The sequence below is a fragment of the Larus michahellis genome, chromosome 19 (genome assembly GCF_964199755.1).
Source record: "Larus michahellis chromosome 19, bLarMic1.1, whole genome shotgun sequence".
Classification (NCBI taxonomy): Eukaryota; Metazoa; Chordata; class Aves; order Charadriiformes; family Laridae; genus Larus; species Larus michahellis.
Genome location: NC_133914.1, coordinates 8,153,116 through 8,179,948, shown reverse-complemented (window position 1 = coordinate 8,179,948; position 26,833 = coordinate 8,153,116). Strand labels below are relative to the sequence as shown.

The window sequence follows — 26,833 nt, the reverse complement described above, 5'->3', positions numbered from 1 at the left end:
GCAGAACGTGTCTGTCCTGGGAGATGGCGGAGACGGTCATGGAAAGCAGGGGCTGAGAGGCGCCTTAACGCGCGACCTGAGCCAGCTCCCACGCTTGCCTACAGCCCGCCCTGTGAGCGCCTCTGCCCCGTGCGTCTGACCTGGTGTTACCCGGCAGCGTTTGGAGTTGGTTTGTGTTTCTTTGTCACAGCCATTTGGCACTTCCGTGTGTCCTGGGACCCTCTCGTCATGTTGCTGTCTGCTCCTTGTCCATCTGTCTTGCACTGTAAGGGGCTGTTGGTTACTGTCCCCTCTAAAAACTGCTCACCTGAAAATTGTGGCACTCCCTTTCCAGACTAAACAAATGCAGCTACTCCCCCTCTCCTTACAGGATGTGTTTCCCATACATTTTATTCTGGAGTTTCTGCAGTATATCTACAGTCTTTCTTAAATCAGTCTTTCCCTTTTGTTTGCTAATTATCACAGTTCTTGAGGTTTGAAACAGGAACAAAGATGCAACTTGAGAGTCAAAGAACCAAAGCCCTGGTGTGGCTGTACCGATAGGCGAGTGACTTAATTTGGTTCATAGGTGACAGTTTGAGATCAGGTATATAAATAGACCAGAGCCATTGCAGAATTTAATTCTGACAAAGACGCAGCATGGCGCGAGCTCTTGTCCGGCTCTGTGGAGTCTCCCGTGTCTTCTGGTAAGAGACTTGGAGCTCGTAGCCCATGGCTCATCCTGCTAGAGCAGGTGAAAGGCTGCAGGTGGCTTTCGCAGCCTTGGTACTGATTTTTTGGGGCTTAAGAAGAGGGTGGTCTTTCTGCTGGCCCTGAACTTTGTGTCTAGCTCCAAACGTCCTTTATCCCTCCGCTTTGTACGCTCCTGCTTGTTTTTAAGTAGATCCTCTCAACTGATTCCTGCTTTCCAACGAGGGCCCGGGAGAAATGCCTTTGACTTTGGCTGTAGGTCTGGAAGCACTTAAACAAAAGCCTGGAGAGCTGTGAAGACCCAGGCCTGAGCTGAGCTCCTTCTCTCAGGTGCTGTTTTCACCCCGGCAGCGCAGTAGGCTAGACCTTAGCACAGCGCCCGAGTCGAAACCCCACTGCTGACGTGCGCCTTCTGCACACACACGACTTACAGACGCTCTGCTGTCTCTGTGCTTTGCCCAGTGTTGTTACAAATGCTTTCCACAATGGCAGGACATCTAGAAGAAACGTTTAGATTATACTTTTTTTCCCCATTCTTTTTTGAGCTCTACATTCACTGTTGTCAGTCTATGAAAGCTACTGACTTGTAGCTTGTTTTCAAATATTCAGCCCAAATCCCAGTGAAGGAGTGGAAGTGTTGACTTTGACCTTAACAGACAGTGACTTCAGCCTGGCTGTGTAAGAGCTGGGGTCGTTTGCAGTGCCGTGCAAAGAGGGATTAGCAGTTCCTTTGTGCCGATGTGGCAGCGAGTCTTACTGTGACACTCACAGATTTTTAGTTGAAAGCTTTGGAAATGGGTCTTGTTGGTGCTTTTAATTTTCTCTTTTTCAGCCGTTTTGTCAGCAGCTCTAATCCACGCACAGCCTGACAGTCAGCACTTTTGCAGAAATTAAACATTTTCCGTGTGTGATTTGTTACTTGCTTTTGTGATGAGCAACAACCTTAATCTGAGGTAGCAGCATGCTGTTTGGTCCCAGCATATTTGTTTGTAACTGGTCCAATTTATCTGATTCAGGTGCACTGTGGCCAGGTATGAAACCTGAAAGTGGTTTAATTCAGACTCCATCTACAAGTCAGCACAGTGTTCTTACCTGCACTACAGGGTTAACCACAAGCCAGCCCAGCCCAGCACATTATTCTTATTCCATTGAAGGTAACTTGGCATGGTTTTTATCTGCATCTCTCTCCACCTAATCGAGTCCAGATACCACAAGTAGAGAGACTTGCACGTTTGTTCTTGGTTTGTGCATGCTTCTTTATGCTTTGCCTCTTTTCTTTTTGTGCGTGTGTATGTGTTTGGTTTCGTATTTGCTACGTACCTCTGTATGCACCAGGCTGGCTTGGCAGTGCCATGCTGATGGACTTAACGGGGTGAAGAGCAAATGGGAAGGGGAGAGGAGACTTACGTTCTTGCATGCCTTTACTGGGAATGCTGTTCCAGCTCCAGCTCTTTGTCGGTGGTCTTTAGCTTGATGTCAGGAAATACGCTGACTGGCATTGGATTTTTTTAAATTTTTTTGTTAATTACTTCTGGAGGTAGATGGCTCTCATATGTTAAACGCACAGCCCGGGTTGGTAGATCTGATAGAGAGTGGGACTCTCGGTATAGAACTGGCCTACAAGTATTCCGGCTGCTGGAAGTGCCACATGGAGCCGGGTGCTGAATTTCACCAGCTTCCAAAGCAATTTAGCTGAATAACGCAGTACTGGTGTTTATGGCAAATGGGTGCAGATTGATACTTTTTTGCTTGGCAGGAATTTTGCCATTTATGTTTTCGTCATGAGTGGGGAAAATTTGTTTCTTTCTCTGTAGTTTTTAAAAAGCATTTCAGGGATTTTTAATCTATTTCTTATGTGATATTTTAATAGACTAACTTGGGGACTTCAGGAGGTCTTTAGTTCAGCCTCCTGCTCAAAGAAGAGTTGACACTGAACTCAGAACCAGGTTGCTCGGGGCTTTATCCAGTTGGGTGTCAAAAACCTCCAAGGATGGAGATTTTGCTAATTCCGGTGCCCAATCATGGTGAAACTTTTCTTCTTTTGTCAACTTGGAACGTCCCCTCTTTCATGTTGTGACCGTTTCTCTCCTTCTCCTGCTGTGCACCTGCAAAAAGAGCCTGGCTCCAACTCCTCGATAACCTCCGTGCAGGTACCAGCAGGCTGCTCTCGGGTCCCCCAGAGCCATCTCTTCTCCAGGCTGGACGGTCCCACTGCCCCTCGCGGGGCACGTGCCGCAGCTCTCCAGCTGTTTTGCTGGATCTTTGCCTGAATTTTTTCCTTGAATTTTATCAACATGTTTCTTGTGCTTGAGGCCCCAAACTGAATGCCATATCCAGATGCGGTCTAACGGGTGCCAAGTAACGGGGAATAACTCTTAAAATTAGTGGGTTTTAGCCCAATAAGTGGGTTTTAGCATATCTAATATGCTAAAAGCCATGCAGTATGTCATGCTTGCATCATTGTGACAGTAAATGGCCCAGCGTAATGTTTATCCTCAGTTCACTTTTCACGTTCATAAATGAGCAGTACGACGCTGGAAATACTACCTTCCTTCAGACATAACTCTCCTCCAGGTACTCCGACGGGCAGAGTGCAGTATAGTTTTATAGCTTTAGCTGCCAAGGGTCAGAAATGGATCTGCATAACGTGACTGCGGGCAGGTTTGCCAGTGATGTACCACGTGTGAATCCCTGGGGATCGGGGAGGTGACGGAGCCACCGTCAGGCCTTGCTCTGCGGAAGGATTTTAAACCATTTGGTCCACACTGCTGTGAGGACGTGTGAGTTTCCCTGCAGGCTGCCCTTTGAAAGTGTGAAAAAATCACTGGAATTGTGTAAATGCTATTGATTTTTGAAAAACTTTTTGCAAAGTGGCAGGAAGGTCTTCCTTTTTCAGATTTGCTACGTTTCCTTTTTGTCAAGTTAGCAATCAGCCCACTGAGGGGTCAGGTCAGTACTTGGAGGTGGTGGGGAGCAGGAGCTGGAAGGATCAACAAAGGTGCTTTATGAGTAATCTCTTGAAAATCTGTCTTTTCTCTCCAGTCAAGACAGTAGGGTGACACACAGCTGTACGGTGCTGCTGTCCCACCAGCGTGCGTGGCAGTGCACGGATATAGTTTAGTCTGCAGATGCTGGACCGAAGTAACGTCATATTTGAACCCTGGTGAATGGTCAGATGCACTTAGTGACTGAGAACCTTGCTTCTTGTACTCGCCCGAGCGATGGCCATGGTGGTACGTCACAGGGGCACTTGGAAGCACTGGGGGCGACGTGGGAGGAATGGCTGCTTCTTGCCTTGCCTCTTCCTCCCCTGTGAGAGCAAAGCAGCCAAGTGAAGCATAAAATGCATTAATTGCAATTTCCCTTCCTAGCACACGAAGCAGGTTGAAACATCTTTGAAAACAACTGAAGCAACAGCAAATGGGGTGACTGAGGCAGGGGAGGTAGGGATACAAGGTCTGAGGAGGAGATCTGGAAGTAGGGAAGAAAGAGGGGAGAAGAGAAAAAGAGTCACAGCAGTTTCAAGGCAATACTTGTGTTTGCTGAGGCCATGAAATAGTCCCAGCAAGTGGTCCCTTTGGCACATCCGTGCCAAACACTTTTTGCGTGCTTTTGGCCCATTCCCAGGTAAAAGGAGCTGACCCACAGTGTGGAAAGAACTGGTTAATCTCTGTAGTGGGAGCTGTTTGTAAAGATCTGGTGTGTAACACTGTATAGATAAAGGGTAATTAAAAAAGAAATCTTGGAAGGAGACCAGAGTTAAGATAAAGAAAGAAGTTCATACGAGGGAATCTGTGTTATTACCAGAATCCCAACACTTGGAATCTTTTTTCTATGATTTCTTAACTTCTGTTACCTATCTCAGTGGAGAAGCAGCCTCTTCAGGTCACCACGAATGAAGAGCGCCTTCTGTTTGTGATGATCTTGAGAGAGGTGATGAGCTATCTGCCCTCTAGGTAGTTCATCTCCTCCAGCTTTGCAGCGGGTTTGTTCCGCGTTAGCAAGGATCTTTTCTGGAGAGCTGCTCTTTGCAGTGCCCGAGGAAGTGACGTTTTCTTAAGGTAATGACAGCCTTGATGGTTTCCGTAACGTGTATAGTTGGAAGGAGTTCTATTTGGAAACTAACCCTTGTTCTCTAGCAGTTGCTTATGAGGAGCATCTTGATAGATACCTTACTCTCACAGCTGTGCTTCTAGTAGCTGCATAGGTACTTGAGTGTCTTCATTACCATTATTGCTGTTCAGTGCAGCCTTTTTCCCCTCTTCCTAAATGTTCTTCTCCCAAAATTCTCTCCCATCTGTTTTTGATCACTACTGCTCCTATTTATGAGGGGATTCCCCGGGGCTAATTACTTGCCTTCGTTTCTGCTTCCACAGAGATGCCACCGTTCACATTTCTCACCTCTTGTAAATACTGTGTATTTCTGCAACTCTTTTAAGATATATTTCTTTTGTTTTTCATCTTTTTGGAGGCATGTTTTGGATCCATTCCTCTTTCCAGGAGCTGTTCACCAGGTAGTGTCTGTGCTTGCCGTAACGCAACAGTCGTACATTGATTAAGAGATCGCGGTGGGTCTGTTTCCCTGGGCTAGAAAGACTGAAGCCTTCAGAAGCTTGAGTTCCTCGGTCCCGGGGTGATTCCGCGTGGGTGTGATTTGCAGAAAGTGAGGGCTTTTCTCAGAGGGACGGTAAAGTAGGTGATACTGTGGGTTTCTGCAGGTCTTTTCATAAGCATCTAAAAGTGATTTTTGGTTTTATTTGTGTGCAGAGAAGGAAGGTTTAACAAAAGAAAATGTTTCTTGGTGGCACCAGGTTTAGTACCTGATTTTGTTCATGCTGATTTCGTAAATTATTTTTTTCACTAATCCTTGAGAATCCCAAAGCCCCGTGTTGAGCAACGTTTAATGGAGCGGCCCCGTGGCTGTAAAACCACCGCATCTGCTAATGACTGGTGTTCCCAGGGGGTGCTCTAGCAGCCTCTGCTGTGTTTTGGAAGAACCAAATGCAGTGCCATGAAGGCTATTAAAATTCTTAAAACTCATACTAACGGCTCCACGTCTCTAACAATTTGTCCTACAAGCTGTTGACAAATTATTTCAAAAAGCCGCATCCAAAAAACAGTTGTAGTCTGATAGAAACGTGGGGAGATACGTGTGCTTTCTCCAGTAGGAAGCACCCTTTTTATACTATTTGAAATATTTGTATGTTTCCTTAATTTTTTTTCTGTAATTAGACTAAATGTGCTGATTGCAATGCAGAGAGAATTGTTTTTATCAGAGATGATTTAAACACGTTCATATCCATTTTACTGATTTATTCGGATTGATTTTCGGCTGCTACTGATTGAACATGAAAATGTGATTGCCTTCTCAAAACTTATAGTAAAGATGCGAAACCGTTCTAATTATACTCCAGTTGCTTAGCAGGCGTGGAGGGAAAAGGTTTCTGAAACATTTGAAAGTATTGTTTTAAAAGATACGCTAGCTCTCCTTCCCTGTAAGCCCAGTTGAAACGTAATTGGTTTCAAAATACATCCCAGCTCTTTTTTGGCTGTTAGAAGCAGAGTGCTGCTGGAAGTACAAAAAAAGCCTAGTAAGTACTTATTTCACAGCTTGGATTGGTCTCACTTCTTGTGCTTTTCTAGAAGCATTTAATGCAGTAATTCTTAATTTTACAGCATCGACTACCAATGCCAGTCCAGTCTCTACATCCTCAACTGTTGTCAATATTTCCACGTCGGCAGTAGCCACCATCTCACAGGTAAAACTTTTTCCTTGTTATATTTATGTGCACCATCTCCTTCACCTTTGTATAACATGTTACCCAAAGCTAAGAAAGGAAGGGCAAATACTTGCATCACTTCAGATGGAGCACAACCGGTACTAGAGTTACAGGGCTCAGTATGTTACTCAAAGTCAGCAAAATTACTCTTGCGGGCTCTCTGACTGTGATGCTTTTCCCTTTGGCCTTTGCAACGAACTCACTTCATTTGTTCAAAGCTGTTCCCTTGCCTGCAGGTTGTGTGGTGAATCTTAAACAGGGTGCTGAGATCTCTGAGAGACGTTGGAGAAGAAACAGTAGAACTGTTCTGAGAGTCAAACCTCCGGGGAGAACTATAGGTGGATATTTTTTGAATGCCTTTGTTCTCCCTCAGCAAGAAAAGGAAAACAGATATTACACCAACAAAACAAACAAAACCACCCCAGTAAAGTAGGAGAGGCATCCTGATGGTGCTGGAATAAAACAAAGTCAAAAACTCCTGCAGCTAGGACAGAGCCCTTCGCCCTGACTGTGACCTGCTGTGGGTAATACATACTGTTGTCAGTGGTTAACGGCTATTCTGAATATTTAGATACACAAAGGAACCCTGCAATGTCACAACTTTGCAGCAAGAGAATATAGGAAGGGCGGAAAACGCAGTGGATGCACCAAAATCCTTGTATGCTTATGCTGTTGCTTTTTAAGGTTCTTTAATTAACATAAACTTGCTTGAAGCTGTAAGGGGAAAAAAAGATTTTCTTTCAGTGGTGCAGATCAAGGTACCTGGTTCACAAGTCCAGGTTGCTCTTTGAGGGAATCAGAAGTGCACAGTGTGCCAGAAGGCTGTGACCTGACGTTTGGGGGGGGCTGCTTTTTTCACTATCAGGAGTGATAGTGAAAATCAAAATCCTCAAGCACAGCTTCAGGTGCTCAGTGATCTCCTCCTAAATGAGTAAATAGTCTCCGTAAGTGGATACCTTTCATCACAGCGTGCGAAATAATTGCTTGGTGAAGTCAGGACATGAGTAAAGGCAGCTTATCCTGTAGCTCTAGTGGCTGGGATTGCACCCTCAGCCAGTGCCAGGACCACCGTCTGTTGCTCTCAGTATGTTTGGTATCAGAAAGTAAAACACAAGACAAACCCACAAATTCCAGAACAGACAGTGTGGACTGATGCCGTGGCATCCGCTCGATACTCCCCTGTTACTGCCACACCGTTCATAATGAACTCATTTTTGAAGAAACTGGAGGCAGAGGAGGGGCTCTGTGACCGCTGGCCTCCTGCCTGCAGAACCGGCCTGTGTGGGGGCCATTGGGAAGTCAGATCTCCTGACCCTGTTTGGAGGTGCCTAACATATGCAGAAAGAAACAGCCTGACATCAGACTGCACTCTTGCTGGGGTTTCTTTCTGGCAGGCATATTCTAGCGTAAAAGTCATCTTAATGTAGAGTGTTTTCGGAAAGAAGTGTCCTGTCATTACTAATCCTTTCCTCTAACAGGAATACCCTACCTACACGATCCTTGGCCAGAGTCAGTACCAGACATGTTACCCAAGTTCTGGCTTTGGAGTTGTAACACCAGCAGACAGCAACACGGAGAGTACTGCGTTAGCAACAGCTACGTACCCAACCGAAAAACCAAACGCCATGGTGCCTACGCGGACAGTGCAGAGACATTCCTCCGGTAATGGTTGAATCTTGAACAGGGTGGCTGCAAAACACTTGTGTTAAACAGTACAGTGTGCAGACATAGAATCATAGGATCATTCAGGTTGGAAAAGACCCTTGGGATCATCGTGTCCAACCACCAACCCTGCTCTACAGAGTTCTCCCCTACACCATATCCCCCAACACCACATCCAAACGACTCAAACACATTTGGGGATGGTGACTCCACCACCTCCCTGGGCAGCCTATTCCAGTGTCTGACCACTCTTTCTGGGAAGAATTTTTTCCTAATGTCCAGCCTAAACCTCCCCTGCTGCAGCTTGAACCCATTCCCTCTTGTTCTATCGCTAATGACCTGTGAGAAGAGACCAGCACCAACCTCTCTACAATGTCCTTTCAAGTAGTTGTAGAGAGTGATGAGGTCTCCCCTCAGCCTCCTCTTCCTCAAACTGAACAGTCCCAGCTCCTTCAATCGCTCCTCATCAGATTTATTCTCCAGGCCCTTCACCAGCTTTGTTGCCCTCCTCTGTGCTCGCTCCAGCACCTCGAGATCTCTCTCGTATTGAGGTGCCCAAAAACGGACACAATACTCAAAGTGTGGTCTCCCCAGTGCTGAGTACAGGGGGACAATCACCTCCCTGCTTCTGCTGGTCACACTATTTCTAATGGGGAAAACTATTTTCCAAAGGTAATTGCAGCATCTTTGCCTGCTGGCCCGGACAGGGCATTTACCTTCCATTGTCAGACTGGTGTTATGGTGGACCAGCCAAACTTACCATATTGGAAGTCTTAGCTGCTGCGATTCAGGAGACACTTACCACATGCTCTGAATGCCCTAGGGAGATGGAATTCCAGGGCTGACTTTTAAGAGTTGCCAACAGCAGCTCCCTGGGGACCCTTGATTCTGTCCTGAGTCGGGGCTGGGTGTTCTCTTGTGCTTCAGGCCAGTTGGTGATACCCAGTCTCAGTAGCTCCTGCTAGCTCTTTCCCTCCCGCAGGCAGGTGTGCAGATTACCTGACAGCCATGACAGAGCTGCCAGTCCCAGTTATGGGAGTCCTCCGGGACTGCTCATGCATTTTCAAGAGCTGTAGTTCAGCCATCGCCTCCTGACGCGTCGGTCTCTGATGTGCCTAGGAGTACCTAGTTCCTTGCGTCTGCTTCATTGTGTAATCCGGTTTTGAAATGACACCTGTTCTGCTGTGCATGTGAGCGGATCTGCATCTGCATAGCATTACGTTACCTGGCACTTGTGGAGAGAAGATTTTAGCTGGTAAGAGAAGAGATGCAGAAAGTGGATTGAAAGCGTTTCGTTGACTGTTGTAAAGACGTCACATCTTTCGCTGGCCCTTTCCACTACTGTCGTGTCATGTATCAATCGCAGTGGCGTTGGCTAAAATTTCCTCACCAAAAATACAGGTTTCTAAACTTAACAAGAGCAAAGACTTAGTGGTTATTCCAGTGTCTTACGGAAGGAGGTATGAGATTCATCCTGTGATGTTGGACAGTATTAAACTGAAATCTGCTGCCTGTTACGGATCGGTAGGCTAGAAAAAAAATACAGATTCCATTGATTTTTGTTGGTGCCCTGGGTCTGGCCAGGGTGGACTTAACTTTCTTTGTAGCAGCTCCGCTGGTGCTGTGTTTTGGACACAGTGTTGATAACACACCAGTGTTTTGGCTACTGCTGAAAAGTGCTTGTACAGTGTCAAGGCTTCCTCCTCTCCACACCAGCCCTAGCAAGCAGGCTCGGGGTGGACAACAACCTGGAAGGTGACACAGCTGGGACAGCTGGCCTGAGCTGACCAAAGGGATATCCCATACCGTGTAATCACAGAATCCCACTGGCAGGGGTTGGAAGGGACCTCTGGAGATCACCCAGTCCAACCCCCTGCCAGAGCAGGGTCACCCACAGCAGGTGGCACAGGAACGCGTCCAGGCGGGCTTGGAATGTCTCCAGAGACGGAGACTCCACCACCTCTCTGGGCAGCCTGTGCCAGGGCTCTGCCACCCTCACAGCAAAGAAGTTCCTCCTCATGTTGAGATGGAACTTCCTATGCTCCAGTTTGTGCCCGTTGCCCCTTGTCCTGTTGCTGGGCCCCACTGAGAAGAGCCTGGCCCCATCCTCCTGACATCCCCCCTTTCAGTATTGAGAAGCATTGATAAGATCCCCCCTCAGTCGTCTTTTTTCCAGACTGAAGAGCCCCAAATCCCTCAGCCTTTCTTCATCAGAGAGGTGTTCCAGTCCCCTCAGCATCTTGGTAGCCCTTTGCTGTCCCCTCTCCAGCAGTTCCCTGTCCTTCTTGACCCGGGGAGCCCAGAACATGTCATGTTCATCAATACAAACTGAAGCAGATGAAGAAGGGGTGGGATGGGGTTTAGCTTCCAAGGTGGCCCTGGCTTGGAGATTTGCTGGACATCATCCTGCTTGTGGGAGGTTGGTGATTGCCTCTGCGGCGCTTTGCCTTCTGCGTCTTCCCCAAGTCCATCAGTAGTACCTGAGCTATGCCAGGTCCTCAAACTCATTCTTGCAACCTGAAAGCAGGGATGGGTGGCTGCCAGTGAGCAAAGCACACAGGTCGATAGTCTTGAACCCAGTGAAGTTCCATACCTCTCTCACCTTTACATTATGGGATGCTACAGACAGGGGATGACAAACACCGTGCTGTGACATGTAAACCAAGAAGCATGGTGCTTCAAGCACGTGTCCTCTTTCAGGAAGCAGTTGCCCTCTAGTTGGGGTGAGCAACAGTGGATTTACCCATGAGAATTTGTTCTTATTTGATCTTGAAAACCTAAGGAATTCACCTGTTGTTTAAGGGCACTGGCCAGGGAATGGCCCGGTTGTTAATGTTTTCAGTGCCATTTTCTTAGCTCAGGAATTCTCCAAGTTCACAGCTCTGCATCAATTTTTATAGGAATTGCAAGGTCTCATCTTCAAGACCCAGACTGAATTCAAGCTCTCAAGTTCCCTGTGCCCTCTGCCATCCCAGTACAGTTCTGGTCCTGTTTCTGAGCTGGTTAACTCTTTTGCCTGCTAGTAAAGGATTCAGAAAGTATCTTCCATTAGGGTCGTAATATTCTGCACATCAAAGCACTGATTTTTGGTTTTTTAATTCTTTTTTCATGGTGGTGCTTTACTCTTTCCCTGGGGAAGGGTGTTCTTACCAGTCACAGAATAGGCTCCGTCCCCATCAGTCATGGCCATGGTGCTTGGCCAATTCTGCGCCTTCAGGGCTGAGATCATCCCTGTTACTCTTCACTAATTCTTAAAAAAGAAACAATTGAGTAATAAAGCAGTTCCAGGGTAGTGAGACATCTGAGGGGTTACAGGGCTTAGGATGGAGGGTGCTCTGTCGTTGGCTTTGTAGCTGTAGTAGCTCAGTCCTGCTGGACTGAATTGCGGACACGGAGCTGTTTTGAAACAGTGGGACAAAGAAATCATGTTTTATGTTCTAATAAGCGTTCAACTACTACTGCATCAATAAAGCAAGATAACATCTTACCTTTTGCAAAGGAGGTTTGTGGCCAAATGCTGAAAGCTTTATCTTGATGTGTTTTGAGGCATAAGGGGGTGAGAGCTGTGTGATTTTTTTCTTCTAGGAGATGCATCCACAAGCCCTTCATTATCAAGAGCAACAGCAAGTAAAGAGTTAGATGAGCAGGCAAGAAAAAACATGCCTGGGAAGAACAGGGGGAAGAGGAAAGCAGATACCTCTTCCTCACAGGACAGTGAACTGGAGGTAAGTAGGAATCTTGTTTTCTACAGGTAGCATCGCAGAATAGCGTGATGGTAAAAGGCCTCCTCTCTTTCTTTCATCCTATCTCCATGGAAATGGAAGAAGATCATTAGAATAATAGAATAGTCTGGGTTGGAAGGGACCTTTAAAGGCCATCCAGTCCAACCCCCTGCCATGAGCAGGGACATCTTCAACTGGATCAGGTTGCTCAGAGCCGTGTCCAACCTGGCCTTGAATGTTTACAGGGATGGGGCATCTCCCACCTCTCCGGGCAACCTGGGCCGGTGTTTCACCAGTCTCATCATAAAAAATGTCTTCCTTACATCTAGAGTGAATCTACCCTCTTTTAGTTTAAAACCATTACCCCTTGTCCTATCACAACAAACCCTTCTGAAGAGTCTGCCTCCATCTTTCTCATAAGACCCATTTAAGTCTGCCTCCCCGTTTCTCATAAGCCCCCTTCTCTGGAGGCTTTCAAGACCCGCCTGGATGCAGTCCTGAGTAATGTGCTCTGGGCAATCCTGCTTTAACAGGGGAGTTGGACTAGATGATCTCTAGAGGTCCCTTCCAACTCTGAAAAATTCCATGATTCAGTACTGAGAGGCTGCAGTGTCTTCCTGGAGCCTTCTCTTCTCCAGGCTGAACAACCCCAACTCTCTCAGCCTGTCCTCATAGGAGAGGTGTTCCATCCCTCTGATTGTTTTTGTCACCTCCTCTGGACCTGCTCCAACAGGTCCATGTCTTTCCCATACTGAGAGATAATTTGGGAAATTCCCATGAGCCATGTTATCTGAGAACTGGCCCAAATGAGTTCTTCAGTGGTTCTTGACAAGCATCACTCAAACACATCTTGGAATCATAGTGGTGTCAATGGAGGAGCCAGTCTGGATGTCTCCAGTACAGCCTCCTGCTCAGGCCTGTCCCCAGCACTAGACATGGCTTTGTCTAGCTGAGTCTTGAGAACCTCCAAGGTTGGAGATCCTGTACCTGTCTAGTGATCTGTCCCATGACTGCTGTGTCCACCCAGGGAAGGAGGTTTTCTGTCCCCAGCTGGGATCTCCCAAGCTACAAATTTCCCCTTCTTTGTCCGTGGCAATTTTCCATCTGCCACTATTGAGGAGAATTTGTCTCCGTCTCCTTTCAATTAGTTGTGATCTGCTATTAGGTCACCCTTACTCTCCTCTTTGCTGAGATAAACCATCACAGCTCCCTCAGCCTCTCCTTTAGGCTGCTGACCATCTCCACAGCCTTTTGCTGGCTGCTCTCTAGTTTGCTCACGTACCTCTGGAAGTGGGGACGCAATCTGAGGTCACGCAGTGCCAGGTAGGTGAGACAGCACCTTCCTCGCTTCTCTTAGCTAGGCACACTTGGTGTTCTCCAGCACACAGTTCCTCTTACCCACGGGGAGAGAGCGCCGCTGGCTCATGCTGCACCTGGTGTGCGCCGTAGCCTCCAGCTCCTTCCAGCCTGGGCCAACACGAGGGATTACCCTACCCCATGCGCACAATCTGCAGTTATTGAACTTCTAGTTCCTGTTGGCCCAGTTCTCAAGTTTATCAAAGTCCGTCTGTATTGAAACTCTGCTATTCCTCGTGACAGCCAGTCCCCCTTGTTTATCATAACAAAGGTGTCTCTGATAAACACCGAGGACATTTACCTGTGCTCTGCAAGATCACAGACGGTAAACTACCCTCGCAGGGCTCTAAAGTTCACCAGCACTCTTAAGTTTTTGCTTTATAACTATAAAAGGAAGAGAAGCTTTGGAAAGAGTTTGACCAAGAGAGCCGTATTTTGAGCATATGGTTGCACTGTACGATATATAAACTCCACCGCATTAAACTGAAAGAGTTTAATTAATAATGTGTTCAGCCTGTAAGACAAATACTGTTAAATACTGTTCATACCTGTTAAAAGCATACTGCAGCTAGCCACAAAATTAACGCTAAAACTTGCTCGTTTGTCAAAGCTTAGTGCTTGGAGTAGCTCAGCTCTAACCTGCTTTTGTTGTCTACGCAGCGAGTGTTTCTCTGGGACCTGGATGAGACCATCATAATCTTCCATTCACTTCTCACAGGGTCTTACGCTCAAAAATACGGCAAGGTAATATTGTATTTTGTGTGGAAGGAAAACCCTATCCATCACGCAGCAGTAAACGTTAATCTTTGGAAAAGGAATAGAAAACGATATTTTGTTTTAAACGTATAAGGTGATATTTTTAACTTGTTGGCAGTTTGGGGTGGAGAAAGAACACTAAATTTGGCTTTGTGCAGAGCTGGCATATGGACATCACAAACATTTCCCTTCTAACAACACGAGTCTTACAGTGCCTGCCTGTTGTCATCATCATTGGGAATTACTGAGGTCATAGCGCGTAGTGAAAGGAAGCGTTTTTTCTCCTTCAAAACATATTGAAGATTTTTGAATATCTTGTTTCGTTGCTTCTGAAAATGCATCGGTCCCTGCTATGCAGTACTGAAGTGTTTTGTTAAATTTTGGGTCACTGGAGTACCTTTTTTTTTTTCTTGAGTTGTTTAAAATACTAGGGAAACTTGTTCACACCATTGAGTGCAGCTGGAATTACCTCAGGCTTGATGTACAGTAGAAACTTTGTGCAGTGTAACTGATGAAAGTTCTCTCACAATTTACTTCTACTTGTAACCCCGGTAAATTGACATTCTCTCTTTTTGTTCTGCCAGGATCCAACTCTAGTGATTGGCTCGGGTCTCTCAATGGAGGAGATGATTTTTGAAGTAGCTGATACTCATTTGTTTTTCAATGACTTGGAGGTACGTGGCAAATGTTTTTGAAAGGCAAAATTCCACGTTACCGAGTTAAAATTACACAGCGCCGTTTGTGAGGGCTGTCGTGCTTCAGAGCCACTTTGTGCTGAAACGTAACAGGCTGCCAAAAGCGAAGCGGTTCTAAGCACAGCCGAATCAGAGGTGTACCCTTTTGTCTGAGACAGGCATTCTGCAGACTTCTAGTGTCATGCGCTCTCTTAGCTCTCCTGTGGGTTTCTGCTTGAACCCGTATAAATGAAAAGAGTGATGTCTGCTTTGTCTTACGTTTTCATTCTGGACGGGTAAGCACTTTGCTTTCACTGATCCTGTTTTGAAATGGAGACTGGAGATGTGGGGAAAGGGTGACCTTGAGAATGTCAGTTCTCAGGGGCTTTGACCATGCCGAGGACAGAACACAACTTGTGCATCTCAGCCGGTGTCTCAGCAGGTTACCTTGTCTGTGTAACAACCCAGAAGGACCTGCTTCCATCGGCAAGCACACTCTACACGGGGAGGTCATGCAGCACCCTCGGTTTTTCTTTCCTGCAAGCTATTGCTGCTGCTCTCCCCTTCCCATCCCGCCTCACGGACTTCTGCTCAGCTCCCGTCCTCTTTTCATGCACAGTATTCTCTGCCAAAATAAATACATCTCACTGTTATGCACCACTTCCACAGAGGTTGATTATAAATCTCTGCTTTAATCACGGCAATGCTCTGTGCTTTGCTATTGTGTATTGTCAGGTAGTAGTGGACACAGTAGCGTGATCTCTGGCCTCTTCTCCCAAGTGATTGTTGGCCTCTTCTCCCAGGTGAATAACGGCAGGACCAGAGGAAATGGTCTGAAGCTGCGGCAGGGGAGGTTTAGATTAGATATTAGGAAGAATGACTTTACTGCAAAAGTGGTCAGGCACTGGAACAGCCTGCCCAGGGAGGGGGTTGAGTCACCATCCCTAGAGATGTTTAAGAAACGTCTAGATTTGGCACTTCAGGGCATGCTCTAGTGACAGAGATTGTAGGTTGTTTGTTTGTGGTTGTTTTTTGGGGTTTTTTTTTTTGTTGGGTTTGGTTTTTTTTTGGTGTGTGTGTATGGTTGGACTCGATGATCTCAAAGGTCCTTTCCAACCATGAAGATTCCATGAAGGTGAAGATTCTGTCTATACTGGGAGATGTGAAGTTAGGTCAGAATCTGGAATTAAATGGTTGGAAATAGCAAATGTCCTCACTCATGTCTTCTTTGATATGAGTCCACAAATATGGACTCATGAACCTAATTTGCGGAATTTACAGGACTAGTTTAAAGCTTAGGAAGGCTGAATATGAACAGTGAACCATTCGTTGTAGGTGCATCACTGATGCAAATTGTGGGAAAACGAGATGTTTTTGTTACTGCAAACAGAAACTTAAATGAAGTTTCCATTTCATGGCTGTGACTACTTGCAGCTGTAAACTTTGCAAGGGTGATGATGACAGTTACCTCCCAGCCCCAGGAGAAAAAAAAGAAAAAAAAAACAAAACCAAAACCAAACCAAACCCAAAAAAAAACCCCAAATCCCAAACCCCAAATACAGCCTCTTGTGCTGGAAAGATGGTTGCTGATACGGTAACTATGTGACCAGCAACAGCACTTACTGCTGTCGGTGGTGTTTAGCAGCAGCAGGGGGAAATTCTTGAAACGGCAAAAATTCGCTTCTTGTCCTAAGGTGTTGGCAGTTCGGGTTAAACCGGCTGTGGGAAGCACCAGGGTCTTGGCAGTGCTGCTACGCTGACGCTGAACTCCAGGGTTTGTGCTGTGGCTCTCTGACAGAATTGGCGGTTGGGTTGATGAAATGGAATATCCATACTTGACCCGCTCATGTGGTTTGGGACTATTTTTGGTTTTGTTTGGTTTGGTTTTATGAGATGGCAAAAGGGTTTCCAACGAGAAGTGAGCTCTGAGTCCAACCTGTTTAGTGAGTGCTGGAGTTCCTTTTTTTGCACACGACTCAAAATGTCGTAGAAACATGCTTTTTTCAGACTTTTCTGGTTGCTTTGAATCCCAGTCTTGGCAAGGACCTGTAGGTGCTGAGAAGTTAAACCTAGTACTGGAAGACGAAGCTAGTGGAAGCTGTGTATAGGCTTGCGGAGGCAGTATGGCATGGCTCATTGCTGTTGGGAAACGGGAGGGGATTGTTTTATATCACGCTTTCCTTTATCTGCAAATTTCAGTATGTTTCTGGATTCCAACAGCGTGACTTTTTTTTTTTTTTTTTTTCTTAAACAGGAGTGTGACCAGGTACATATAGAAGATGTGGCATCTGATGACAATGGCCAAGATTTAAGGTGGTGTACTGATGAATGCGTGAAATGTGTAGCTAATGTAATCTGGTTTTGGTGGGGTCTTCAAACCCAAAAGGGATGGAGGGCAGCATTGTGCAGGGGATGAAACTTGGCAAACGGTGTTTGTCTGCTGGGTGGTATTTCTTTGAAGGCCTACAAAACCTTGAGGCTTTGGGAATGATAATGTGAATTACGTTGTCCGCTGCTGAGTGTTGCCTGTGTGCTTGATGCCATGTCGCGATTGGAGAACCGACACTCCAGACTTCACGATCTGACCTTTGAAAGTCTCCCTGTGGTTTGCATCCCTCTGTGAGTGGATTGTGCATACTGCGGGGGGGTGAGGGTAGGTTTTCTGATGGCTCATGGAAAGGTCTGAGAAGTGCCTGTCTGTCAGGGAGAAAGAAATACGGGGAAAGTGGTGAAGCACGACCTGCTTCCTGCGGTCATGGACTGGTAAAGCAGCTCGTCTGCTTGTGGAGCTACAGCTGCGATGTAAAGACACAGACGTTATGTTTGGAAGGTCCTATCCTGGGGGTTTACCACTGCAGGATGAGAAAGGGGTTAGTGGGAAGGATGCTCTGTATCACAGAGGAGCGAGCAGGCAAAGAGCAAAGGCAGGTATGGTAGTGGAGGGTGTGGAAGAAGAGTTGAGTCGGTACGCTGCAGTAGGGCAGTTCAGATCCTGCAGCACGTGTAGCTGGGTATCAGAGGGTGCTGCCAACAGAAGTCGGTCTCTGCTGGCAGGGGGCAGTGGTGGTTGCGCAGAGCTCCCCTCCAAGGTGCTTCTCTGGCTGCGGTCAAGCTGAAGTCTGCAACCCCGCCAGGAAAGCTGCAGTGATTCTGCTGCTGTGGCACACGTTAACGCGTCTGCTTTTCTGAAACAGCAATTACAATTTCTCCACGGATGGCTTCAGCGGCTCAGGAAGTAACGCAAACCACAGCTCATCAGTTGGCGTCCAGGGTGGAGTGGACTGGATGAGAAAACTGGCCTTCCGCTATCGCAGGGTACGAGAGATCTACGACAAGTACAAAACTAACGTTGGAGGTGAGTGTTCACCTGCATCCAGTATCTGGGCACTGAACAGGGTTTGTGGTGCCGCACTCCGTCCTTCTCAGAGCTTTTGCTTTTCTGAATGTTTGGACATGAAAAGTAACCATTCTCCTAGTGCTAAGCGAGATCAAATCTCCATGGAATCTAAGAGGGTCCGTCTTCCAACACTGAACAGCATGCCAGTGCAGTCTGGGAGTTACGTAGCTAGGGGTGGTCAGAGACAATTTTGGTGCAGACAGTGTCCTGTTGCTAATTTTGTATGAAAGGCTGCCTGTCACCCTGCTTAGAACGGGCCTAAATGACGTCCATATCATGCTGCTTAGGAGGTCTCTTCACTTCTGTCTTCACGAAGTCTGTCTTTTATCACGCTGTTGTCAAGAAATACAGTGTTCACCCTCTCGGCTGTCGTGCTCATAGTCTGACAGGACATCTCTACCATCTCTTCACAAAGTCACTTGCAATCTTCCCAGTTTTGTTTCCCTTCCAATGCCAAAGCAGTAATAATGCTGCAAACCACAGATATCAAATGTAGATATATTTTCTTTTTAGTCCGAGCCTTGGCATTGCCATCCCTGGGAGAGGGGTGCTGCTGGAGCAGGCTCGGCCTGGTGGGGTGTGGGTTTGGGTACCCTTTGCCTACGCAAAAAAAAGCCTTGATAGAAGGTTTTCTTGGACATATTTTCTAAAAACCAGGTGTTCAAACCTGTAACTTTCAGTCTGCATTTCAGTATCCTGCGATTACCTTATTCCTGGTAGGGATCAGGCCGTTATTCCGTATTTTGCACGTGGGAAACCTGGATGCAGAGTTTTTCAGGAGCTGCCTAAAGCCACCTGGTAAAGCAGTTGGCAGTGCAGCCCACAGTGGGTTCCTCCATGGCCTCATTGTCGGAGGACGCGCGTAGTTCAGGGTTGGAGCGAAGTTGGGGGGTTCATACGCCATGGCTGGAAATTGGGCGGAGAGATGTTCAGACTCAGGGTGCTGCTCTCTTGTATTTACTGAGGGGAGCAGGTTTGAGCGTATGGACTCCGTTGCTGGCTGCTTTTAATTCAAACCCGGGTGCTTTGAGTACGTGGTATCTAAAAGAGACAAAAAGTACAGGGATAAAAAAAGGCGGGCAGGGGGGGATGTTAAAAAAAGATATCTAAAAGGGATTAAAGTGGAAAGGGTGCTTGGGAAGGAGGAAGTCAAAGAGGGCGACTGCAGGACTGCCGTCTGGGGCCTTGAACAACACCCGTTGCTGTGGGTGCTTCGTACAAGAGAAATGCGTTTTGTTGGGCGTATCCTGAGAAATGGTTTGAAATAATCGGAGAAAGCGTCTTACCCAGTTCCCCATGGTCGGTGTCGCAGATGGGTGTCTGGGCTCACCTGTGCCTGTGTCACTGGAAGCTGGTTTCTGCCGTTGCCCCGAGACAGTTTCACCTTTCGGGTGCCTTCAAGACCGGGTTATTTATTGCCGAAGAGGCAGCTGTTAAATTGAGGGAGGGCGCGCTCTGTGTTAGACTTGCCAGCTCAGCTGGAACACTGACTTGCCTTCCAGGCCTCCTTAGCCCGCAGAAGAGGGAAGCTCTGCAGCGACTAAGGACTGACATAGAAGTGCTAACGGATTCCTGGCTGGAAACTGCCTTGAAGTCCCTGCTGCTCATACAGTCCAGGTGCGGAAACTGGAAACGCGCGCGTTGCATTCTCGGCCCTTTCTCTCGCTGGGATGTGCGTGCAGTGCTGTGTTGCGCTACGTTACTGCTGCTGTTTGTCACAGGTGCCGGGAAGCAAAGTGAGTGAGTGCAGGAGCTCCGCTCCGGAGCGCCCTTTGGGATTTTTCTGCTGCAACATGCGTTGTTAAGAAGGTTCCCTTAATAGGGCTGTCCTCACAAAATCACGTTTCAGTCAGAGAATTTCTGATTAAAACAAAAAAGCAAAAACCACACGTCAAAATCCTGGCCTAAAAAGCCTCTTGCAAGCAGGACGCCGAAGCATGTGGCACTTCGGAAAGGCGAGCAAGCTCCCCGGAGTAGCCCTCGGTGCCGCTGGCCATCGAGGTGCTTTTATAAGTGTTTTTTGTCTTTTAGAAAAAACTGTGTGAACATCCTGATCACAACCACCCAACTGGTGCCAGCTCTTGCCAAAGTTCTCCTGTATGGATTGGGCGAGGTGTTTCCCATCGAAAATATTTACAGCGCTACGAAAATAGGTAAGGGGTGGTGCTGGGTGCCTGGCGCGGAGACATCTGCTGCAGGTCAGCTGGGATTTTTGCACAGGAAATGCAGTTTCTGCATCCGAGCAGCCCCCACGGCTGCTGTGGACCAGCTGCCCATGTAATAGGGGTGGCTTCTGGCCTCAGAAGCTGAACTGGGTGTTATCCCCTTCCCAGTAAGACACGAACGTGTTCCTGTACTGGGAAAAAGGGACCTGGTTCAGGCTTCTGTTACTCTCTGCCTGAGGGTCGTTATAGTGGGATTGTCTTTTGGCAGGTAAAGAGAGCTGTTTTGAGAGGATTGTGTCGCGATTTGGAAAGAAAGTCACCTATGTGGTAATTGGAGATGGGCGCGACGAAGAGGTTGCAGCCAAGCAGGTGGGTTTCTGACTCTGCAGAGGTGGGCTGTGGGTGGGCGGATGTGTCGTGGTTTTGGCCGATCAGGACAACAGATGGCCCTCTCTCCTCAGAGAGGAGAGGAAGAGATAAGGAGATTCACGAGTTTCAAAAAAGAACTAAACTACTTTAATGAAAACAATAATAAATAAGAAACTAGTAAATAATAATAGAATAATAAAAATCAAAGAAAAAAAAAGTATACAAGATATACAAAAACCATATCCAGCTCCCAGGATGACGATCGTGTCACCAGCAGACACCGGCAAAGTCCCAGACCGGAGTCAGCAACGGACAGGAGCTGAATTCCGTAACTAGAGTCAGGAACGCTCGGACCGGGATCAAAGGCAGACGGACAGACAGGGTCCTCCTCAGACGTCGGCCATTGAAGAAAGAGCGAGCCAGAGCCCCCTTGCTCCTTTGATCCCTCAGCTTTTACACTGAGCGTGATGCAGATGGGATGGAACACCCTGTTGGTCAGTTTGGGGTCCCCTGTCCCATCTGCTCCTCCCTGCAGGTGGGACCCCTCTGCGCTTCTCCACTTCTGACCCTCCAACGGGGCAAACAGCGAAGTTAGCCGACCTTGATTGTTACGGCAATAAGTCTAAGCAAGAGCCTCTGTGCGCACCGTTCCGTGGTGTAATCAGGTCTTATCACCCTGAGAGCGAACAGTGTCTGAACAATATGTTGTTAATTTCAGGCTTTAGTCAGCTAGACGAGGCCCAGCTGAAAAGTAAAATTACAAATCAGAAAATTGGTTCTGTTTTACCTCCAACCAGGACAGGACGCAAAGGGAAGTTACCGCAGCCGTCTCTTTCTGCGGGGACTCTTTTTCCAGGGCTGAACTTCAAGCCAGGGGCAGCCAGGGGGAAACTTTGCCTTGGATGCAAGAGATTTTCCTTTCACTGTGTTAAGATGGGGAGTATTTTGGCTCTTCAGGGTTTAAAGTTTCTGTTTTACTCTTGTTTAGGGTTGTGTATGAACCTTGGCCCTGTGAGACAGTATCTTGATGTAGCGTGTCTTGGTGACAGCATGCAGTGGTCAGTTGGGGTAATGGCATTTCTCAGAGGCACGGAGGGAGTCAGGACTCAGTTGCCAGCGATCAGATCAATACACAGCATCTACCGATAGTGTGAGTTACAGACAAGGAGCAAACGGTTCCATCGATTTGGACAGGCCTGAGTAGGTTGTTCGGTCATGTTAATTAAAGGCAGCAAAGTGAACAGATCATTGTCAGGACACCATCTCTGCAGGCTTCACGCAATCTGCTGTGTGCCGGAGTTGTCACCTCCGCGGGTTCCCTGGGAGCCCTGGAAGGGCATTCCTGGGTGAAGCAGCAGCTCACAGCCGAGCGCTGAGGTTTCCATCATGAGTGTGCGAAGCAGCTGATAGCGCGGGTGCCCGTTGTAAACAGATGTGCAGATAAGATCCTAGACTCATAGAACCACAGGGCTGGAAGGGACCTCTGGAGATCACCCTCCAACCCCCTGCCAGAGCAGGGTCACCCACAGCAGGTGGCACAGGAACGCGTCCAGGCGGGGTTGGAATGTCTCCAGAGACAGAGACTCCACCACCTCTCTGGGCAGCCTGTGCCAGGGCTCTGCCACCCTCACAGCAAAGAAGTTCCTCCTCATGTTTAGGTGGAACTTCCTGTGGTCAAGTTTGTGCCCGTTACCCCTTGTCCTGTCGCTGGGCAGAACTGAGAAGAGCCTGGCCCCATCCTCCTGACACCCCCCCTTTCAGTATTGAGAAGCATTGATAAGGTCCCCCCTCAGTCGTCTTTTTTCCAGACTGAAGAAACCCAAGTCCCCCAGCCTTTCTTCATCAGAGAGGTGTTCCAGTCCCCTCAGCATTTGGTAGCCCTTTGCCGTCCCCTCTCCAGCAGTTCCCTGTCCCTCTTGAACCGATGGTACCGATGTGCGCAGGGCCGAGGTCCTTCCCAAACACGGCACGCTCAGGCGCTGCTCTCGCAAGGGCCGTATGGCACAACCCCCCGGGCGTACCTTGGCTGCTCCCGCCTAGCTGTAAAATCACCCCGACAGCCCTGACTTTGTCGTCTCTCTGTTCCAGCACAACATGCCCTTCTGGAGGATCACGAATCACGCAGACCTCGTGTCCCTTCACCAAGCCCTCGAGTTAGACTTCCTGTAAGAAGCCGGAGCGAAGGCCTGACCGCGGCTCCTTCCAGCCCTCTCCATCGCTGGGGAAGCAGGAATCTCGTACATTTGGGGACTCACTTTTCAGCTTGATGAAGAAAACATACCTAATGCAAACTGTACAGTAGAACACGACAGCGGGTCATTTCCTCAGGAGCACAGGCCCTGCCAGCGCAGAGGTGTCCCGTCAGGGAGCACCAGGCTCAGCAGAGCTAGAGCTTCTCTGGAGAAGGGATTTACAGAAGCCAGCTGAACTCCTGGAGCAGGTAGTCTCCAGCGGGAGGGGGTGATACAACAGCGGAAGTATTTGGAAGAGCCTTCTCCTTTCTGTTCAGCTTAGTTGTAGAACCCAAGTAAACACAAAACCTTATTTTTATAGAAAAATACCGATGGCAGAGCTGAACCTCCCTTGTTTCGCAAAGCCGAAAAGCTATGTGGTTTTTTTTTTTTTCCATAGGAAATATTAATGAAAATGTCAAAAATACCTCTATTGCTGTGAAATGTGTCCTCTCTCCTTCCCCGGGTGTTCAAAGCAGTTTTATTTATTACAATGTCCTTATGTTATTTCCTCAGCGTGGGATTACTGGAAAATGGAAAGTTAAGGGAATGTTTCTGGGACACGTGATTTCTGTAGAGGACAGTGTTGCTGTTCGGAGTTGATCCGGCAGCTTCTAGTCAGTGCGTGCACAAGCCGTGTTAACAAGCGGGAGATCGTTGGATTTCAGCTGTCCGTGACCCAGCGCGTAGATCCCACAGATGTTCCCTCTGAAGGAAAACAAAACTGCCTGGAACATTAGATACGGCACAATGCTATTGCGAACTGCTCAGATGGGAATGGAGTCCTCGTCTGGACTAGGAGTAATTTGAGAGAACTAAATTCTCATGAATGTTACAAAGAAGGGTGTGTTCATTAACCTTCACCTCTGCTTTCCTGACTCCATTTGTGAGAGTAGGTTCCTTTTAGTAGAATCAGATTGGATTTTCTTGTATTTTTCTTTGCGTTAGCCTAACTACATAGTTAGAAACAAAACCCTTGTTAAGAGGGACTTAATTTTCTGAGACACTGTGACTTGGCAGCCTGGAGCACACTGGCCTTGGGAGTGATGGTTACGCCGTTTTTTCTGCCGCCGTCTCAGAGAAAAAGGCTGGAGTCGGTGACCTGCAGGACCGCCGGGCAGAAGCTGCCCTGGAGGCTGGGGGCTGGCGCAAGGCGCTGGTTTCGTGCCAGGTCAGGCCGCGTGCAGCCGTGTCTGCCTCCTGCCCGTACCTCGGCGGCACCAAATCAGCAGGTGCTGGGGGGTTCCGCGCGGGGGAGACGTCAGCTGTGCCCCGCTGCGCTCCTCTGCAACCGCAGCTGCACCCAAACCCTGCCAGGTCGCTGGTCCCCAGCCCAGCGTCACCCTCTGGGACCCACAGGGGGCTGGTCTGGAAGCGTGTTGCTTCAGGGGAGACGCTCTGCCCCCCTGGGGCTGTGCCCGCAGAAGCAGGTGATGTGTTCGCTGCATTCCTTTCGTGGCATTAATTACTGAGGAATAATTTCCGTCAGTGCCGGGGGCGTTGCTCTGCTGCGCCCCGGGAGCGTTCCTTGGGCAGCACCGTAGAGGAGATGCCTAGAGCAAGGGGTTTGGATCCCCGGAGCTAACGGAGCTGGAGACAGAGGTCTCTGTTCCCATGTTCCTAGCTCCAGTTTTGGTTTTAATTATTAAAAAAAAATTAAAATCAGAGGAGCTTCTCCAAGGTGGTCAGAAGAGTTGGGAGCAGCGCGCTTTCCATCCGACGCCTTCCTGGGTGTTGGCCTTGTGCTCTGATCTCAGGCAGACGCTCTGGATCTGCGTTATTTCCCCAGGAACTCCGCTTTAGGAGCATCGTCATCTGTGGAGAAGCTGCTGCCTGTGAGAAAAATGCCGTTAGAAAAATGCGAGGAGTCGATTTCTGCTGCGGGTGTCCCTCTGTAGGGGAAGGGGTGTCTTTTGGCTGCGCTGCCAGCGGCCGCTCTGCCGGCAGCTGCTGGCCCAGCAGAGCCCCCGCGGCGAGCTGGGGCCGTGCGTGTCCTGCGCAGCAGCAGGGCTTGAAGGGAAGCGGGAACAGGAGCCCACGGGGGTGTTCTCCCCCCTGCCGTGTGCACGGAGGGGAGGGCTCAGGTGTGCTGCTGGGTGCTCCCCGGCGGCGGGGGCAGCCCAGGTGCGTGCGGTGGTATCGCACGACGGTGTGGGCCCCCGTGCGGGGAAGGCAGAGCCGCTGCAGGGCTACAGCTCCGTGACTGCTGGGTCCGTGAAGAGCCCGGTTCATCTGGGGTCCCTGCGACGTGTCGTTACCGCGTCAGCCAGGGCGGATCTGGTAGGAAGTGAGCCGCTCCGAGAAGCAGCCCCGTTGCTCCCAGGGTCTGAAATGTCTCCAGAAGATCAGGACTTCTTTGCAGTCACAGAAGACTCTGTGCTGGATCCTGACCGTCTCTCGGCGGGTCCCCAGCCCATCCAGAGGTCTCCTGTGAGCGGGCTTGGGACGTGTCCCAGCCTGTGAAACAGCCTGTTCGGGGCACATCTCGTGCTCCGGCCGGCTGAACTTTGGGATTAAAACCTGTGCCTTAACCTTCCACCATCCGGCGTGGCCAAGCGGCCCATTGGCTTCACTAGTGGCCAGAGAGGCTTGTGGGAGAGGGGCCCGTGCTGGCCCGCGGCGGGAGGTGGGACGTGTTTTGCCCAGGCACTCGCGGTGAGTGCTGGACCCAAGGTACCAAGCAGCCCGGCAGCTGGCTGGCTTTGCTTTGTGTTTGTTTACTTTAAAATGTTTTAAGGAAATTTTAAGATGGCAAAATTTTAGCTGAGTGTGGAACTCTTGCAGCCAGTGACATTTCATACTGATATTTATACGATGTCTCCTTGAATGTATGTAAAATACTTTTATAATAGGAGGTTGATGGTACATTTCTGTGTTTATGTTTAATAAAGGTTGACCTGGCTATTTTATTTTTGCCTCTGCTGGCTGAATTAAGACTTTTCCCGTCTCGTGTGGCAGGAACAGCATCTCTAGCTGCACGTCGGTTTGCATCTGTCTCTGTGCTCTCCCATTTCCCCTGACCTGGCTGTAGCTGAACTGGTGACAAACCCCAACGCCGGAACGACAGCAGCTGCTGGCCGTGGGCTCCCCTCCAGCACCACCGCAGCTGTGGAGGCTTTGAAAAACCCACCTGAGCCACTAATGTTTGCTGCCTCCAAGAGCCCTGGGGGAGATGTCTGTGCCGGCGCTCGCGGAAAGCAGCAGGACCCCGCAGCAGCCCTGTGCTGCGCTGCCGACCCCGCGGCAGCAGGAGCGCGGTGAGCCCCGGGCGCTGCGGGGCCTTTGCCCGGTCGTGGTCTGTGTTATGGGAACTGTCCTATGAACTGGAAAAAGAAAAAAAAAAATAAAATCTTTATTTTCTATAGTCACTGCTTCAGCCTGCTCTCTTACACCCCTGCAGTCACTCCCTGTCCCCTGCGATGGCCTGGGTTTGGTGGCGCTGATGGCATTCAGGGTGATGGTGCTACAGGTCCCTTCCACAGGTGCTGGCGCAGACCCCACTGTCCTGGGGCAGCCTGCGGCAGCCAGCGGTGGAAGTTCTGGCTCCGCGGCGCTGCTGTGGCGCCCAGGGGAGCCCACGGTGCTTGGATTGTCTCACACAACCCTCCCCCCTTCTCCCTTTTGCACAAGGCCGACAAACAACCCTCCTCCCAGCTGGCTGCGGAGCCACATCCTTGGCGCACCTCCAGCGGCGTCCCACTGCCGCCCTGGTACCCTGGGACAGGATCCTGCTGGGGGGGTCGGAGGTGAGGGCCAAGGGCCAGTGCCAGGAGGCGTCACAGCTGCTGGCTGGGCCATAGCAAGAGGAGGCAGGGGCCACCTTGGGGCCTGCAGGGGTTCAGGCATGGAGCCAGGGGCAGCCCTGCCGGGGAAGCAGCAGGTGTCTGTGCCCAGGAGCCAGCTCAGCCCCACACTGGCCATGTCTACAGCCACGTACAGCTGAGACACTGGCTGTGGCCAACACCAGCCATGTCACAACGTGGCGAGCACCGCCCGGGGTGCGGCAGTGGGAATGCCAGCGAAGGCCCTGC

At 49.0% G+C, this 26,833-nt stretch overlaps 1 protein-coding gene across 5 annotated transcripts in view; it reads left to right on the top strand.

Annotated features, from left to right (window-relative positions):
- EYA3 (EYA transcriptional coactivator and phosphatase 3) overlaps window positions 1–23,246 on the top strand; it is a 59,928-nt gene extending 36,682 nt beyond the window's left edge. For 4 of the 5 annotated variants that reach the window (XM_074562576.1, XM_074562581.1, XM_074562578.1 and 1 more), the window contains 12 exons: window positions 1,707–1,844; window positions 6,367–6,449; window positions 7,949–8,132; window positions 11,718–11,857; window positions 13,871–13,954; window positions 14,551–14,640; window positions 16,895–16,953; window positions 17,835–17,995; window positions 19,540–19,654; window positions 20,069–20,190; window positions 20,471–20,571; window positions 22,660–23,246. In XM_074562576.1, coding sequence (XP_074418677.1) covers window positions 1,707–1,844; window positions 6,367–6,449; window positions 7,949–8,132; window positions 11,718–11,857; window positions 13,871–13,954; window positions 14,551–14,640; window positions 16,895–16,953; window positions 17,835–17,995; window positions 19,540–19,654; window positions 20,069–20,190; window positions 20,471–20,571; window positions 22,660–22,740 — 1,358 coding nt within the window. In that variant the 3' untranslated portion in view covers window positions 22,741–23,246. The remainder of the gene's footprint in view (window positions 1–1,706; window positions 1,845–6,366; window positions 6,450–7,948; window positions 8,133–11,717; window positions 11,858–13,870; window positions 13,955–14,550; window positions 14,641–16,894; window positions 16,954–17,834; window positions 17,996–19,539; window positions 19,655–20,068; window positions 20,191–20,470; window positions 20,572–22,659) is intronic. The other variant, XM_074562580.1, reaches the window with a different exon arrangement.
- The last annotated feature ends 3,587 nt before the right edge of the window (window positions 23,247–26,833 follow it).